General features: G+C 45.7%; 4 protein-coding genes across 4 annotated transcripts; 2 read left to right on the plus strand and 2 right to left on the minus strand.

The window, feature by feature from the left end:
• The first annotated feature begins 998 nt into the window (after positions 1 to 998).
• L228DRAFT_251319 (MFS general substrate transporter) lies at positions 999 to 3,084 on the plus strand. The gene is made up of 2 exons (XM_018333532.1): positions 999 to 1,508; positions 1,566 to 3,084. The coding sequence occupies exons 1-2, from the start codon at positions 1,330 to 1,332 to the stop codon at positions 2,686 to 2,688; spliced, it is 1,302 nt and encodes a 433-aa protein (XP_018184764.1). The 5' UTR covers positions 999 to 1,329; the 3' UTR covers positions 2,689 to 3,084.
• Positions 3,085 to 3,298: 214 nt separating this feature from the next.
• Positions 3,299 to 5,937, plus strand: L228DRAFT_251321 (amidase). Its single transcript, XM_018333533.1, has 9 exons — positions 3,299 to 3,895; positions 3,952 to 4,230; positions 4,303 to 4,384; positions 4,453 to 4,509; positions 4,582 to 4,673; positions 4,731 to 5,018; positions 5,070 to 5,117; positions 5,190 to 5,619; positions 5,697 to 5,937. The coding sequence occupies exons 1-9, from the start codon at positions 3,617 to 3,619 to the stop codon at positions 5,819 to 5,821; spliced, it is 1,680 nt and encodes a 559-aa protein (XP_018184765.1). The 5' UTR covers positions 3,299 to 3,616; the 3' UTR covers positions 5,822 to 5,937.
• A 1,508-nt stretch (positions 5,938 to 7,445) lies between these two features.
• On the minus strand, positions 7,446 to 9,307 carry L228DRAFT_286068 (CMGC protein kinase). The gene is made up of 5 exons (XM_018336410.1): positions 8,858 to 9,307; positions 8,460 to 8,788; positions 8,079 to 8,380; positions 7,764 to 7,929; positions 7,446 to 7,690 (listed from the first exon to the last, which is right to left on the minus strand). Exons 1-5 carry the CDS (start codon positions 9,109 to 9,111, stop codon positions 7,509 to 7,511), a joined length of 1,233 nt encoding a protein of 410 aa, XP_018184766.1. The 5' UTR covers positions 9,112 to 9,307; the 3' UTR covers positions 7,446 to 7,508.
• A 400-nt stretch (positions 9,308 to 9,707) lies between these two features.
• Positions 9,708 to 12,770, minus strand: L228DRAFT_286069 (hypothetical protein). Its single transcript, XM_018336411.1, has 5 exons — positions 12,620 to 12,770; positions 11,377 to 12,560; positions 10,931 to 11,314; positions 10,258 to 10,872; positions 9,708 to 10,202 (listed from the first exon to the last, which is right to left on the minus strand). Exons 1-5 carry the CDS (start codon positions 12,696 to 12,698, stop codon positions 10,146 to 10,148), a joined length of 2,319 nt encoding a protein of 772 aa, XP_018184767.1. The 5' UTR covers positions 12,699 to 12,770; the 3' UTR covers positions 9,708 to 10,145.
• Between the last annotated feature and the right edge of the window lie 213 nt (positions 12,771 to 12,983).

The raw sequence follows: 12,983 nt of genomic DNA on the forward strand, positions 1-12,983 counted from the left end.
ATATATTTCCGGCTGGCCCAGCAATGTCTCTGAATATTATAATTTGCTTACCTCACGACTGCTGCGCTGTTTGCAATGCACCATACGCTTGCAAATGATCGAGATAGAAAGCAAATTCGATAAGATCAGGGTCTTTTGGACGATTGGGCGCATGTGGATCTATGCAGAGCCCAATCTATCTACATGCAAATTATTATTGCACTCGCTTGGTAGAATAATCGAGTGCAGGGGTAGGCCGCACCGCGTCATCAAGGCCATCCAGAGAAGACACATGTTGAGTAGGACAAATTCAGGACAAGTCCAGGGCACATTGCCAAGGATTTTAATCATTGGTGGTGCTTATCATTAATATTTGGGGAAGAATGGTCCGTCATGGCACCAATGCCTGTACCTTTACAATCTTCAGATCTGATGATAATGTCAGTCTTAGATCTCAACACATTTTATCGGATTGCAGGCACTCACAGCCATTTACGTCAGTACACTGCCGAGCAAATAGTTTTCAAGGTAGTCACATGGATCATGGGATAACATTTTGAATTGGTTATGGTCATATTTTGACATGATGTCATATGATTGACAAAAGGCCTGTCAAGAACAAGCATCTTTTCACTTGGGAAGCTGATTAATTAATTACTTACGAACAGGTGGGTCATTCGGGTTGCTTCCGACGTTCTACTCGCTCCCGGTGGGGAGCTACGGAGCATTTTCGAACCGCGAACAAGCGCGCGTGGGGTGACTTAGGGTTGGAACGTGCACCAAACCCTCTTCTTGACTGGCCGTTATTGACCATTCAGGGCCCAAGGCGGCAATCCATCCCCTGGTTGTTCCTGATCCGATCAGGGTTTTGTAATTATTGCATTCCTCTTGCCCAATTAATATGCGGTATGTTGAGAGTTTATCTGCCTATCTACAGGGTATATCTTTGCCACATTACATAAAGCTCCATGGTACATCCTTATAAATCACAAATAGGCCGATATCCACATTGAAAATTTCTGGAAAAAACAGGAAAGTTACATATTGGAAGGCAATAAAAAAATTACTCGGGACCGTCAATCACATACTCTCCTATCTTTGCATTACTAATCATACCAATTTTTTGTTGCAGCTTCGGCTTCGGCGTCTATTTGTGCTCTCACTGACAAATTCGATCATCAGCTACGACCATGAGTTTATATTTTGTACTTTATCCTTGTGTCCTCGCCATCGCGGCGTCTGTTCAAAGGATAGTTTCATGTTCTAGGTCCGCTGGCAGTCCATCGTCTACCTTTTTATCTTAATTTATCTTGAGCGCTTGCTGTGTCCTAGAAAATAAAACAAAAAAAAATGTCTGCAGAATTCAAAGAGGAAGTGCCCACGGATCCTCTGGCCAATACTACATCCTCCGATGTCGAGAGCGCCAGCCCAAGCCCATCAACCTCCAAACCAGCAGACGAGATTCCAAATGGCGGCCTAAGGGCCTGGTTGCAGGTGCTAGGTTCATTTTCTCTTTTTCTCAACACTTGGTAAGTGAAAGTCAATAGGATAAAACCCTCTCGTAGTGACATGCTGATTGCCTCCAGGGGAGTTATCAATTCGTTTGGAGCTTTCCAATCTTATTACGAAGACGAACTTCTCCGCCATGTTTCCAGCTCTGATATTTCCTGGATTGGATCCCTCCAGGCGTGTCTGCTGCTCATTATCGGAGTGGCTACTGGTCCGCTATTTGATGCCGGATATTTCTACGTCCTGCTCTCGGTGGGATCTTTCTTGGTCGTCTTCGGCATGTTCATGACCAGCCTGTGCACCGAGTACTGGCAATTGATGTTGGCGCAGGGTCTTACCTGCGGCCTCGGCAGTGGCTGTCTCTTCATCCCCAGTGTCGCCATTGTGTCGACGTATTTCACCACGAAGAAATCATTTGCAACAGGCATCGCTGCCTCTGGGAGCGGCCTGGGCGGCGTCATCTATCCGATTGTCTTTGCTCGGTTGCAGCCACGCATTGGCTTTGGTTGGGCCACGCGTGTGATTGCCTTCCTCATGCTCGGAATGCTGCTAGGATGCCTGGCTGTCATGCGGGTTCGTGTGCTTCCTCCGCAGAAACGTCGTCTTCTGGAGCCCCGCGCCTTCCTCGAACTCCCCTTCACCATGTTCACCGTTGCCGAATTCTTCGGCTTCATGGGATTATACATTCCCTTCTTCTATTGCACCGCCTACGCCGCCAAAAATACGGGCATGTCACATAACTTGTCTTTCTACATGCTCCCCATTATCAACGCTGGGTCTGTATTCGGGCGAATCATCCCCAATTTCTTGGCCGACAAGACCGGACCACTGAATATGCTCATTCCCTGCTCCTTGATATCCGCTCTGTTAGCTTTCTGCTGGATCGCCATTGAAAGCACAGGTGGCTTCATCATCTTCTCCCTTCTCTACGGGTTTTTCTCGGGCACTTTTGTCTCCCTGCCACCCACCACGGTCGTCAGTCTGTCTCCGAGTCTCCAGATGGTTGGCACTCGCATGGGCATGAGTTTCTGTTTTGCAGGCTTGGGATTGCTTATCGGGACCCCAGTGGCCGGAGCGATCCTCCAATCTAGTGGGTGGCTTGGCACCCAACTATTCTGTGCTTGCTCCGTCACGGTTGCGGTCGCGTGCTGCCTGGTGGCACGTTTCTCAAAGGCACCAGCATTGATGGCCAAAGCGTAAAGATGACAAGAAGGACAATCGGTAGGCGACAGGGCCATAAAGAGGGTATTAACTACGGAATACGATTGTGATGAAGCAGGATGAGGCCGTGAGGCAAGCTTCAGTAAGAAATTCTGGAATTATCTATTTTTTTTTTCCTGTACATTGTCCGCATACTCGACTTTCAGCTTTATAGAGATTTTCGAAGATATTACATCGTTTTCAAAGCTTTAAACTTTTTAAATTTAGTATTAATTCAGCTCTAAAATGCATTGAGCTTGTACGGATTCTCATAGGGTTGATGGTGTTCGTAGTAATTGCAAAAGACGATAACCTAAATGCTGGCGGTTTCAGATAGAATGTTTCCCACTAAAAAAGCGCAATGCCAAAAAAACACTTACGGCTTGGCTCGGCCCGAACGGACCAACTCTCGGCGGCGATGAACCTTGAATCCTGGATGCCTTCACGGGGCCATTTCTAAGCCCCCGTGTACCGTTGAACCCACAAAGATTTATAATCAGAATTAATCTAACTAATGGGTCCTTCTCAAGGATTTGCATTAGCGTTCGGCTCTACAGCCAGGGTCCAATGTCATGATTTGCCGTGAACAATTATCTCATCAACGGAACATGGTCAGATTAGCTCTACCTCTACAGTACTATACGAATTCCTGTGACACATTTCCAATGCGTTTCTTTCCCACCGTGATCTTATTTTGAATAAAGGTCTAAAGAGTATATTTGTAATCTGCAAAGAAAAAAGCTCAAACAAGTCAACAAGAAGAACATTCGGCCAATTTCCTTCTTCAATTCACAAAAGAATAGGTGAGGTAACCAACGGATACACTGACTCTCTGTGGTGTTTAAAGGTGCTTATCGTTCCCTGCCATTTGTTTACTTGACCATACGAGGCTCTGTCCCCTGTATTTGCGCGTCCTGTGCTACTCAAAATGACCGTCGAGAAACCTTCATGGCAGGCTATTGGAGAGCAAAAAAGAGCAAAGCTGCAGGAGTTGCTGCCGCCTTCCTTTAGGATTGACCCGGTGCCCTCAGCTGACGAGCAGCCCAACGCAACCACCTTCATTGAGCAGTTCCTTTCACCCGCAGAACGGGACATTACTGAGACCACATCTGCCAAAGCGTTGCTCTCCAAGCTGGCAGATGGAACCTTGTCTGCGGTCGAGGTTACCAAGGCATTCTGTCATCGGGCGACCATTGCCCACCAGTTGGTGAGTAAGACGGAATCATGTACTGGTCAAATGGGCTAACAAGTTCCTTTTCACAGCTCAATTGCCTAAGTGAGGTCCTGTTTGTGCAGGCTTTCGCTCGTGCAGAGGAGCTGGATGAGTACCTGCGGACTCATGGGAAACCAATCGGCCCTTTGCACGGCCTGCCCATTTCTCTCAAAGATCAGTTTCGAGTAGAGGGTGCCGAAACGTCACTTGGATATGTTGGCTGGCTGGGTAAGGTAGAAACAAAGGAGACGGAATCATGGCTAGTGAAGCAGTTGAAGGACATGGGTGCCATCATCTTTGCGAAGACCAATGTTCCTAGTAGCTTGATGGTATTTGTCAATTCTTTCCTTTTTATAAAAAAAAAAATCATCTCTGATGGTGGGATGTGGGCTGGGTTCTAGGCGATCGAGACGAACAACAATATCGTAGGGTATACCACCAACCCTCATAATCGATTGCTATCCTCTGGCGGATCCTCTGGAGGTAAGTGGCAAAGTTTGTTTCAGCATTTATTCTTGATTGGACTAATATATATATGGCTTGTGCGGTAGGAGAAGCGGCCCTTTTGAGTTTGCGAGGCAGTATCATGGGATTTGGCTCAGATGTTGGTTAGTACAATCCTTCATTCCACCATTTCTATTCCTCGTTCACCAACTAATATACATAATGGGCACGACCAGGGGCGTCCATACGCGTACCCTGTTCATTCACAGGAACGACCGGCCTGAAGCCATCTCATGGACGGCTTCCCTACCTGAATGTTGCCAACAGTGTAAGAGTGTCTATCAAAAATTGTTGAGAAATTTATACTAACAGTGATTGCAAATAGATGGAAGGCCACGAGACTGTTCCATCAGTAATTGGGCCTATGGGCCACAAGGTCTCTGACCTTCGACTCGCTGTTCAGACAGTCCTCGAGTGCTCCCCATGGCTGGCCGATCCTAAAGTCATCCAACTGCCATGGCGATCGGAGATGGAGGACGAGGTGCGTGCGAAAAAGGCCTCGCAGAAACTGACTTTTGGTATTTTACGACACGACGGGGTCGTGAAGCCTCATCCCCCGGTAGAACGAGCAATTGAGCAGGTTGTTCAGGCGTTGGAAAATGCAGGGTATGAAGTATGTACATCACCTAGTCCAACAATGATTGTCCAGTATTGACGCCTGCAGGTGATCGAGTGGATCCCTCCCGCGCACTCAGAGGCCTTTCAAATTCTAGTCAGTCACCAACCTTCAAAATGAATATCCCTCCAGAGTCCAGCCAATATTAACTCTTTTTGTTCCTTTTAGTGGAACACATTCGCTGCAGACGGGGGTATCGATATCCACCAAGCTCTACAACAAAGCGGAGAACTTCCAGTTCCCCAATTGGCCGTTTCGTATGGCGAGAAACTTGGCCATCTTCCAGTCGGCTCCGTCAGCGACCTCTGGGGGACCAATCAGCAGAAATACAACTACCAGACACGCTACTTGGAATACTGGAACTCGACAGCTGCTCGTACGCGCACTGGGCAGCCGGTGGACGCAATCATCTCCCCCGTCGCTCCGACTGCTTCATATCGGCCGTCGGAAGGCATGTATTTTGGTTATACGGGGGTCTACAACGTGCTTGATTACAGCACGGTAGTAGTCCCCGTCACCAAAGCAGATCGGACCCTGGATATCCCTGTAACGGATTATACTCCATTAAGTGACCTGGATGGCGCCATCTGCAAACAATGTAAGTGCTTCCCATCTAATAATAGTTTCGATAAACCTTCCCATTGCTAATAGAGGACCCGCTTACCTGGTTGATAGATGATCCAGATCTTTTCAATGGAACTCCTGTCGGTGTGCAGGTGGTGTGTAGACGGCTGGAGGAGGAGAAGGTCCTGGCTATTGCAGATGAAGTCGAAGCGGTTCTGGGGTCATCAATAGCTTAGGCCCTTAGGGTTTGGAGAAGCTTTAATATGAAAATTTTAGTGTACCTCTTGACTCGTATTGCCGCTCGCTCCACAGTGCTACATTTTTCATTGTCCAGGTCTTCTAGATACCGTGAATCTATCTTTTGACTAGCCTCCTCTTTCCCGTTCCATCATGGAACAAGTCCATCCGATTTTGTCATATATGAGGGGAGCCTAGATAACATCGAGTCTATAATACATGCAGGGCACCTTTGAATCGTGCGAATGCACATGGCCACCGGGCGGGCCACCCGGCTATTTTCATTCACTGTCAACCAAACATAAATACTGAGTCAATCACTACCAATATGAACCAGAAGGGACGATGCCAGAGCGGTTAATAGCTCTCTGGCAAAGTCCTGGAATTTCACGGGGTGAGTTCGAGTCGGGGTGTCGCCACAATCGCAGAAGGATTTATTTCCAACTGCCTGAGGGGCGCCCCTAGATGAGGCCGCACCGGGGAAGGGGTAGAGATGTAGGATGCCTTAACCACTCTTCGAATGAGAAGACGGGGCATCCGAACTCTTTTTGTCACTCGCGTTATAACATAAAAAAAATTGATAGCAATATCAGCGCCAAGCTTGCTGTTGCTTCATATAACGAACCGAGTCTGGAGCACAAGCACCGTTTCTATCGATCGAAAATAGAAAGTACCCGGTGAAGGAGGCCCGGGTTTGGAAGCTACCAGCCATGGCAATTGGCCAAGGCAGCGTGGCCAAGTCAGATGAGAAGTCAAGAAAGCAAGGAATCAACAACCCAGTTATACACAGCACAAAGGTATTGCGTCAATGAAACTCCAAGTGCTTAGAGAGGAGAGAATGGAAAGTCAAGTCGAGGACAAGAGAGAGAGAAAAGGGAATTTGAAGCGTGACAGCCAAGAAAACCATGGCAGATCTTACCCAATCTTGTTTGGCTGATTATTCCCTGTTTCTAGTGCTAAGAATAATGTGGCAGGTCATTAGACTGGTAGACTGTCTAAAAATCAAGCGTTAGTCAATAGTCACCGTATGATACTCAGCATAATTATTCAGTCTCGCACATACGCACATACGCACATACATACAACTTACAAGGGCACATTCTGGGAGAAAGGGAGTAGAAATACAATACAAAGGGAAACTACAACGCAATTACACAATCCTAGTCTCAATCAGAGAACCAAACAGGTTTACAGGACATATATGGATTTGCAACCGGCGAACCGCTAATAGTTTACTGTCCTGAATGGGCCAATAATTAGAATTTGGAAATTAAAGAGGACACGCGCTTTTCGCGGCTCGAAAATGCTATGTACTTCCCAGGCTCCCAGGCTCCCCTCGTCCAAAAGTCCTCACCGGGAGCGAGTTGGAACTTTCAGAAGGGAATTCAAATGATGGATCCCACAGTTCCACTTGCTCGTATATATATACTATATACCTTTGCAATTATAAGTCTGACAGTCTGACAGCCAACTTCCAAGATCAAAAGAAATGGGTTTGTTGACAGGGTGTTTGCGGCTTTGCCAATTATATGACATCGTGATATGTCGCATCATATTATAGAATACAGCCATATTTGGTATATTATACGCTCTAGTAAACTAATCTTGCGCAAAATCAGGAATAATACGAGTTGAATGACAAGGTAAACATTAAATAATCAAGAGGGCTCGTGCTCGCTGGACGGGCTACCCGCTATCCAGCCACGGATCCTGTAGTAGTTCCCTCGCCGTCTTCCTATCTTCAGGTCGCCATTGAAGCATCCCTCTCATAAAGTCCAAGAACATTTCTTTATTGCGTCCTTGGAGAAAAGTTTCTAGTTTTTCTAGTGACATTCCTTCTGGTATCTCTATGTCGGCTTTCCATTGCCCTGTCGAATAATTGTATAAGCCACGACCAAGCTCCGCTTAGTTTTAAGGGAACGAGAAAAATAATGCACTTACCATCTTCAGTGAAAAACTCAGGACTTCTTTTTCCGCGCTTGAGCAAGTCTAAAGGAGGCGGCCCCAGAAGGCCAATGACTTCAGCAAGATGGGCGCGGGTGGAATAGCCTTTCCCATCAGGATCGTTGCCGTAGAACATGTGTCTGCCCTCGAATAAATCCCATATCTAGTTACTCCAATTGGTTAGTTGATCCAAAGTACGCATGTGTCGTGATCAAGCAATGCATATGAAAATTGAACCGGGAAAAAGGGGGAAAAGAACAAAAACATAGAACATAAAACAAATTTAAATGAGAAAAAAGAAAAGAAAAATACCATGACGCCGACGTTCCAAATGTCGACTGGATAACTCCATTCAGTTTTCAACATGACTTCCGGTGATCTGTAAACATTGGGCTGCGCATCATGATTTCTTTTCTCATCGCCTCGGACAGCTGAGCCGAAATCACTGAGGACGGCCTTGCCAAATGTCCTTGGCAAACCAAACCGCCGCGAAGCATAAACTGGTATACCATTGACAGATTTTCGCGGAGAAGGGTGCTCCATTTCGGCTTGGGTAAAGGCATCAAGGATCGAGGTGTCTTCTATTTCTTGAAGGATGTTGTCACTCTTAATGTCTATACAGTGAACCTACTGTTAGTTGCTCACTTGCTTGGCTTTAGCTACTTAAAGAATCCAGTAGGGCGTATCTCGTACCAGTATGAACAAGCTTGCATTCCGTGTGTAGGTACTCAAGCGCAAGGAAAACTTGGATCAGACCAGCCTTGAGAAGATCCTCGGTAAATCGATGTTTCGGATTGCGAAACAGCAAGTCTCTGAAACTCTCCCACATGGGCCTCTGGACAAGACACTGGTGGCAGCCACCTCCAGGGCGAGGAATGGTGAATGTATCGAGTGCTGTTCGCACGTGAGCATGGCCAGGATGTGACGGATTCCCCCGGTGCATTTGCTGATAGATTTGAAATTCTTCATCCTGGCTAGATTCGTTGCGTGTATATGCTTTCAATGTGACATATTGATGACGCCTAGTCCTATTAGTTTTGTGACTTTGTCATGATCGAACAAAGGGAGAGTAGTATTAAGTTTTAACTTACGCAAGATCGCGAGCGAGCCATATCGTGGAAGTAATTCCGAATCCAAGTTTGCCAACTACCTGGTATTTGGAGTCAAAGACATCGCCGATGCTGACAGGGTAGTAGTGTCCCTTCTTGAACTCTTCGAACACTTCTTCTTCGACAATCTCGGATGCATTGATTGTTTTAAATCCGCTGGTCGGGAAGAGCAAACGAGGCCAGGGAGTCCTCCGAATCACTGGTTTAGCCCAATTTAGGAGGGAAGCCATTGTCATATAACGTGGATGAGAAAGGAAGAGGATTTTGGGTAAAGGTCGGTTGTCATTTAGCAAATGACAATGTGGTTGATTGTAATACACGTTAGCATAGTTGATTGTTAGATGGCCCACGCAAAGGGCGGGACCAGGATCCTAATTCTTGACCAGAATTTATCCAACACAATCAGTCCCAAGAGCGGATATCAGGATGTTGGAGTGTCTGTATATGCGTTGCGATATAAGGCTGAATTATTGGTCGATGGAAGCGCCGAACTTGGCGACACCACGGTTAGAGAGCAAGGCGCTTAAGCATTCCAAACGTAGTACAAAGAAGCGACTAGGACAAGTTGCCAACTACCAACATAAGAAATGAAACTCGTCAACTGCATCTCTTGGGGCCGGACTACAGTCTACAGATATGTAGTGGTCAAGCCGATCAGCTTGACTGAAGGATAAATTTCTCTTCTGTTGAAGACCACGGACTTAAGGCACCCAAGCTCATGATCACACAAGGTGCAATCCGTAGGGGATACATGCTTGGGAGAGAAAAGTAAGGTATATAACTTCATAAGATCTATAAGGTTAGCACATTTTGACTTTATTTAAAAATTCAACCATTCTATTGCTAAATTTGCCCTTTCTAACACGTTTGTCCCCTTGAATCTCTAAATAAATCTTGGGCCGGGACACGGAAATTAATCTGCTCTTCTTTCGTCTCATTTAACCAGAGATATTTATGAGATAAGGAACATTATTACAATATCAATGGAATTAGATGTCGAAGCATTCTAGCGTATAATGCTTCCTGAAAACTCCCCGAAATAATGCATGCTAGTAAATTACTCGAACTTGGAAAATCTTCATTTTACTGGACGGATTCATCGTCACTCGCATGTTCCCCCCTCAGTCTAATAGCTTTTCCAGAATGACCGTCGAGAGTCGTGCTGCTTCTGCGTCCCGGTAGTAGTGGGAGTTGCGTAAGCTGACCTTTTGGGATAGCCAGAGCCTGGTTAGTCAATGCTAACACCCGGCCTACCATCGTCGTATGAAGTTTACTGGAAATTGCAAAAGAGTTGATCAAATGCAACATTGTATATCCAGTATAGACCCTAGAAGCACGAATTTTAATATCAAAGGTTCCTTAAAGCGGTGGAGAATGATTACCTTTGGCAATTGTGCGTCTAGTTGAAAAGTGACATCTTCAACTGCTGATGACTTCGAACCAAAATCAATGACACGTTGATTAGTTGTAAACTTTAAACCTTTGAGAAATTTCTTCCCAGGTAAAAGTTTTTCCATCTTATAGTGGCAGGTTACTTGCATTATCTGCTCGTGTGCCGCAAGGCTCTCCTCCTGGGTATCTTTGCTTTCACAAATAAAATTAGCCAATATCATGTCTAACCTATTATCTGAATAGGTGAACTTTAATCCTGTCAGACGCTGATGCTCATTGTGCATCACCGTAATAGTTTGTATATTATCAAGCGGCGCAAACGATACATGTGATTCCCATGAAAGTCGTTCCGTTGTAGAGCGTGCTTGTCTTGAAAGTTCGAGGTTGGGCTGTTGGTATAGCTGTTTGCCCACAAACAATGGCGTTTCCAAAGGTTCTGAAAGGCATCCTATTGCTTTGAGAAACCTTGCACCGGTGAAAAGGTCCGGTTTTTCTTGAAAATAGCCATGAAATCCCGTAATGAAACCTTCCTCGAAAGGACTTGGAAGCGGTACTGCCCGTCTTGTGGATTTAAAAACAAGCTCGCGGTGTGCATTTGTTCGTAGCTCCTTCAAGTCAGAATAGATACTCGACAGAAAAGCCAGAAAAGAAAAGGATACTTACTCTTATCTGAACAATGCCAACATCGCTGGATGCGGCCCTCATTGCAACTATACGTTCACCACCCGGTCCGTCTATAAGTCTGCATTGCCGGGTCCCAAAGCAGGATCCCCACTGAATTCGTTTCCCACCAATGTAAACAAACTCAAGCCCACTAATTCCAAAGCCGCTGCCAATTGAAAATGAATCAATTTGTATTAATTTGTCCAGGTGACACCCATTGCTCCCACCAAAATAACACATTTCGCGAAAATCGTCATTTGCAAATGTAAATTGTGACGGTGTCAATGGACTGATTTTGCATATTGCAGGCGGAAGAGGTTGCCACAGAATAAGGGGCTTCAAGCGTCCCGGTTGACCGACTTTGATAGACACGATCTTGTAGTGCTAGACATTGCCTTGCATTAGTGCATCAAGTTCTCATAGTAATGCCATTTGCTCCCACGTACATCGAATTCCAGACGCATGATGCTGCTTTTTTTCACTGCAATTTCGCTCTGGGATATGCTTATTCCAGATGTTGAGCCTATGAAAGCTTCTTCATTATTGGAAGTAGTGAATCCAAGCTTCACGTATCCGCCATTGGTATGGCAAAATGACATTCTCACCTTGCCTGCAGACAAATAATTTGGAAGCACATGTAGCGTTTCTTGATAGTGGAAGCCATATCCGCTGCAGGCTTTATGTGAACCAATCCGGACACCGGAAAGATAGCGTGTCTTATTAATAGCAAAAGAAGAAAAATACAGCGAATTTTCAAGCAAAGGAATATCGACATATTCGGAACCATGAGGCCCCGAAACATAATTGACACCAGGTGGGTTTCCATGATCGGTGTTCTCAAAAGATACCTCGGGCGGGATCATTAATTCTCTGAGCTGTAAGGTGTGACAAACTTGATGAGCTTGCCTATATATTCTTTGAAGATTCCTCAAAGAATCGGCAGCTTGCCCAATTCCGTGCCGCAAGATGTTGCTCAAGCATTTGTACCGTGTCTCAGTGCTGATGCCATTGTCGAGATCACCCTTTATGAGCTCTATAAAAGGCAGGTCTTGCATAAGGCGATGAGACCAGAATGTTGGTGTAAGGCGTAAAAGTGCTGCAGCAGGGCTTACAATGAAGAGATTTCGAACGTCCTTGGTGGGTAGATGCTGAATAATAGAATCAAGCAGCTCCGGAGGAAGTTTGCGCAAGTCATCTGATTTCTGGCGTACAAAAATATTGACAATCTGAATATCTCCCTTGACGGACTGATCGATATTGAGATCGCGCCACTCAAGTGCATTCGGGTTGGCAAAGAGGTACTCCTTCTGCCCGTTGTTGATTATCCTTGGATCAGGATGGTAAAAGATATCCCAGCCATCAAACTCAACTTGCAGGGAAGCATCACTTGCCTCAAAGAGCTTCTCGAACGGCATAGAGTAAAAAAAATCACAGACACTTGCTAGCATCTCATCTGATGATGTCGCTTGCAGGGCCAGACGTAGAATGTTGTAACATGCTGTATGAATTGCAAATAAAAACCATCCGTCCTCCTGCACTCCGGCCAGATAGATACCCAATGGTGACCGAAATTCAACGCCTTGACGATATGAATCAGGAATTATCTGGACTTGAGATCCATGCCATCGCACTAAGCTAACATCAATATACGTAGCACGTTGCAAACTACGCATCCCAAAGGAGATTTACCACAAGTAAGACGATCCAACCATGACCGAGTAAATTGCCCAAGCGGCAACCCGCAGATATAACATCGATACGGAAGCATGGTGGTATCCTCGAAGATAATATAGATGCCATACAAAAAAATATTAATAATAAATCGACTTCTATAAACACTGGATCAGTTGGAAAATAATACGTGGCAGTATTGGAGTTTGGCGGTAGAGTGTCGGAAGGGATAGTCGCTTGCTGAAACATGCCATCAGTTATGGTAACGCCAAATCCTAGCATGGAAGGATTTACATCAAGCGATCTCATTTTGGTCAGAGCCAGAGCTCCGCTGCACTCCCACCATCTGGATAGTGTATACACGGAATAGTGTGCGTATTTA

Source organism: Xylona heveae, assembly GCF_001619985.1.
Source record: "Xylona heveae TC161 unplaced genomic scaffold L228scaffold_14, whole genome shotgun sequence".
Taxonomy (NCBI): Eukaryota; Fungi; Ascomycota; class Xylonomycetes; order Xylonales; family Xylonaceae; genus Xylona; species Xylona heveae.

Coding starts and splice junctions, on each gene's coding strand:
- L228DRAFT_251319 (XM_018333532.1), top strand. CDS start 1,330: ATGTCTGCAGAATTCAAAGAGGAAGTGCCCACGGATCCTCTGGCCAAT. Junction 1,509..1,565: donor TCTCTTTTTCTCAACACTTG/GTAAGTGAAAGT, acceptor GATTGCCTCCAG/GGGAGTTATCAATTCGTTTG.
- L228DRAFT_251321 (XM_018333533.1), top strand. CDS start 3,617: ATGACCGTCGAGAAACCTTCATGGCAGGCTATTGGAGAGCAAAAAAGA. Junction 4,231..4,302: donor ATGTTCCTAGTAGCTTGATG/GTATTTGTCAAT, acceptor GCTGGGTTCTAG/GCGATCGAGACGAACAACAA. Junction 4,385..4,452: donor CTCTGGCGGATCCTCTGGAG/GTAAGTGGCAAA, acceptor CTTGTGCGGTAG/GAGAAGCGGCCCTTTTGAGT.
- L228DRAFT_286068 (XM_018336410.1), bottom strand. CDS start 9,111: ATGACAATGGCTTCCCTCCTAAATTGGGCTAAACCAGTGATTCGGAGG. Junction 8,381..8,459: donor ATGCAAGCTTGTTCATACTG/GTACGAGATACG, acceptor TTCACTGTATAG/ACATTAAGAGTGACAACATC. Junction 7,691..7,763: donor TGAGTTTTTCACTGAAGATG/GTAAGTGCATTA, acceptor ATTATTCGACAG/GGCAATGGAAAGCCGACATA.
- L228DRAFT_286069 (XM_018336411.1), bottom strand. CDS start 12,698: ATGCTTCCGTATCGATGTTATATCTGCGGGTTGCCGCTTGGGCAATTT. Junction 12,561..12,619: donor GTTGGATCGTCTTACTTGTG/GTAAATCTCCTT, acceptor ATGTTAGCTTAG/TGCGATGGCATGGATCTCAA. Junction 10,203..10,257: donor TAGACGCACAATTGCCAAAG/GTAATCATTCTC, acceptor TCGTGCTTCTAG/GGTCTATACTGGATATACAA.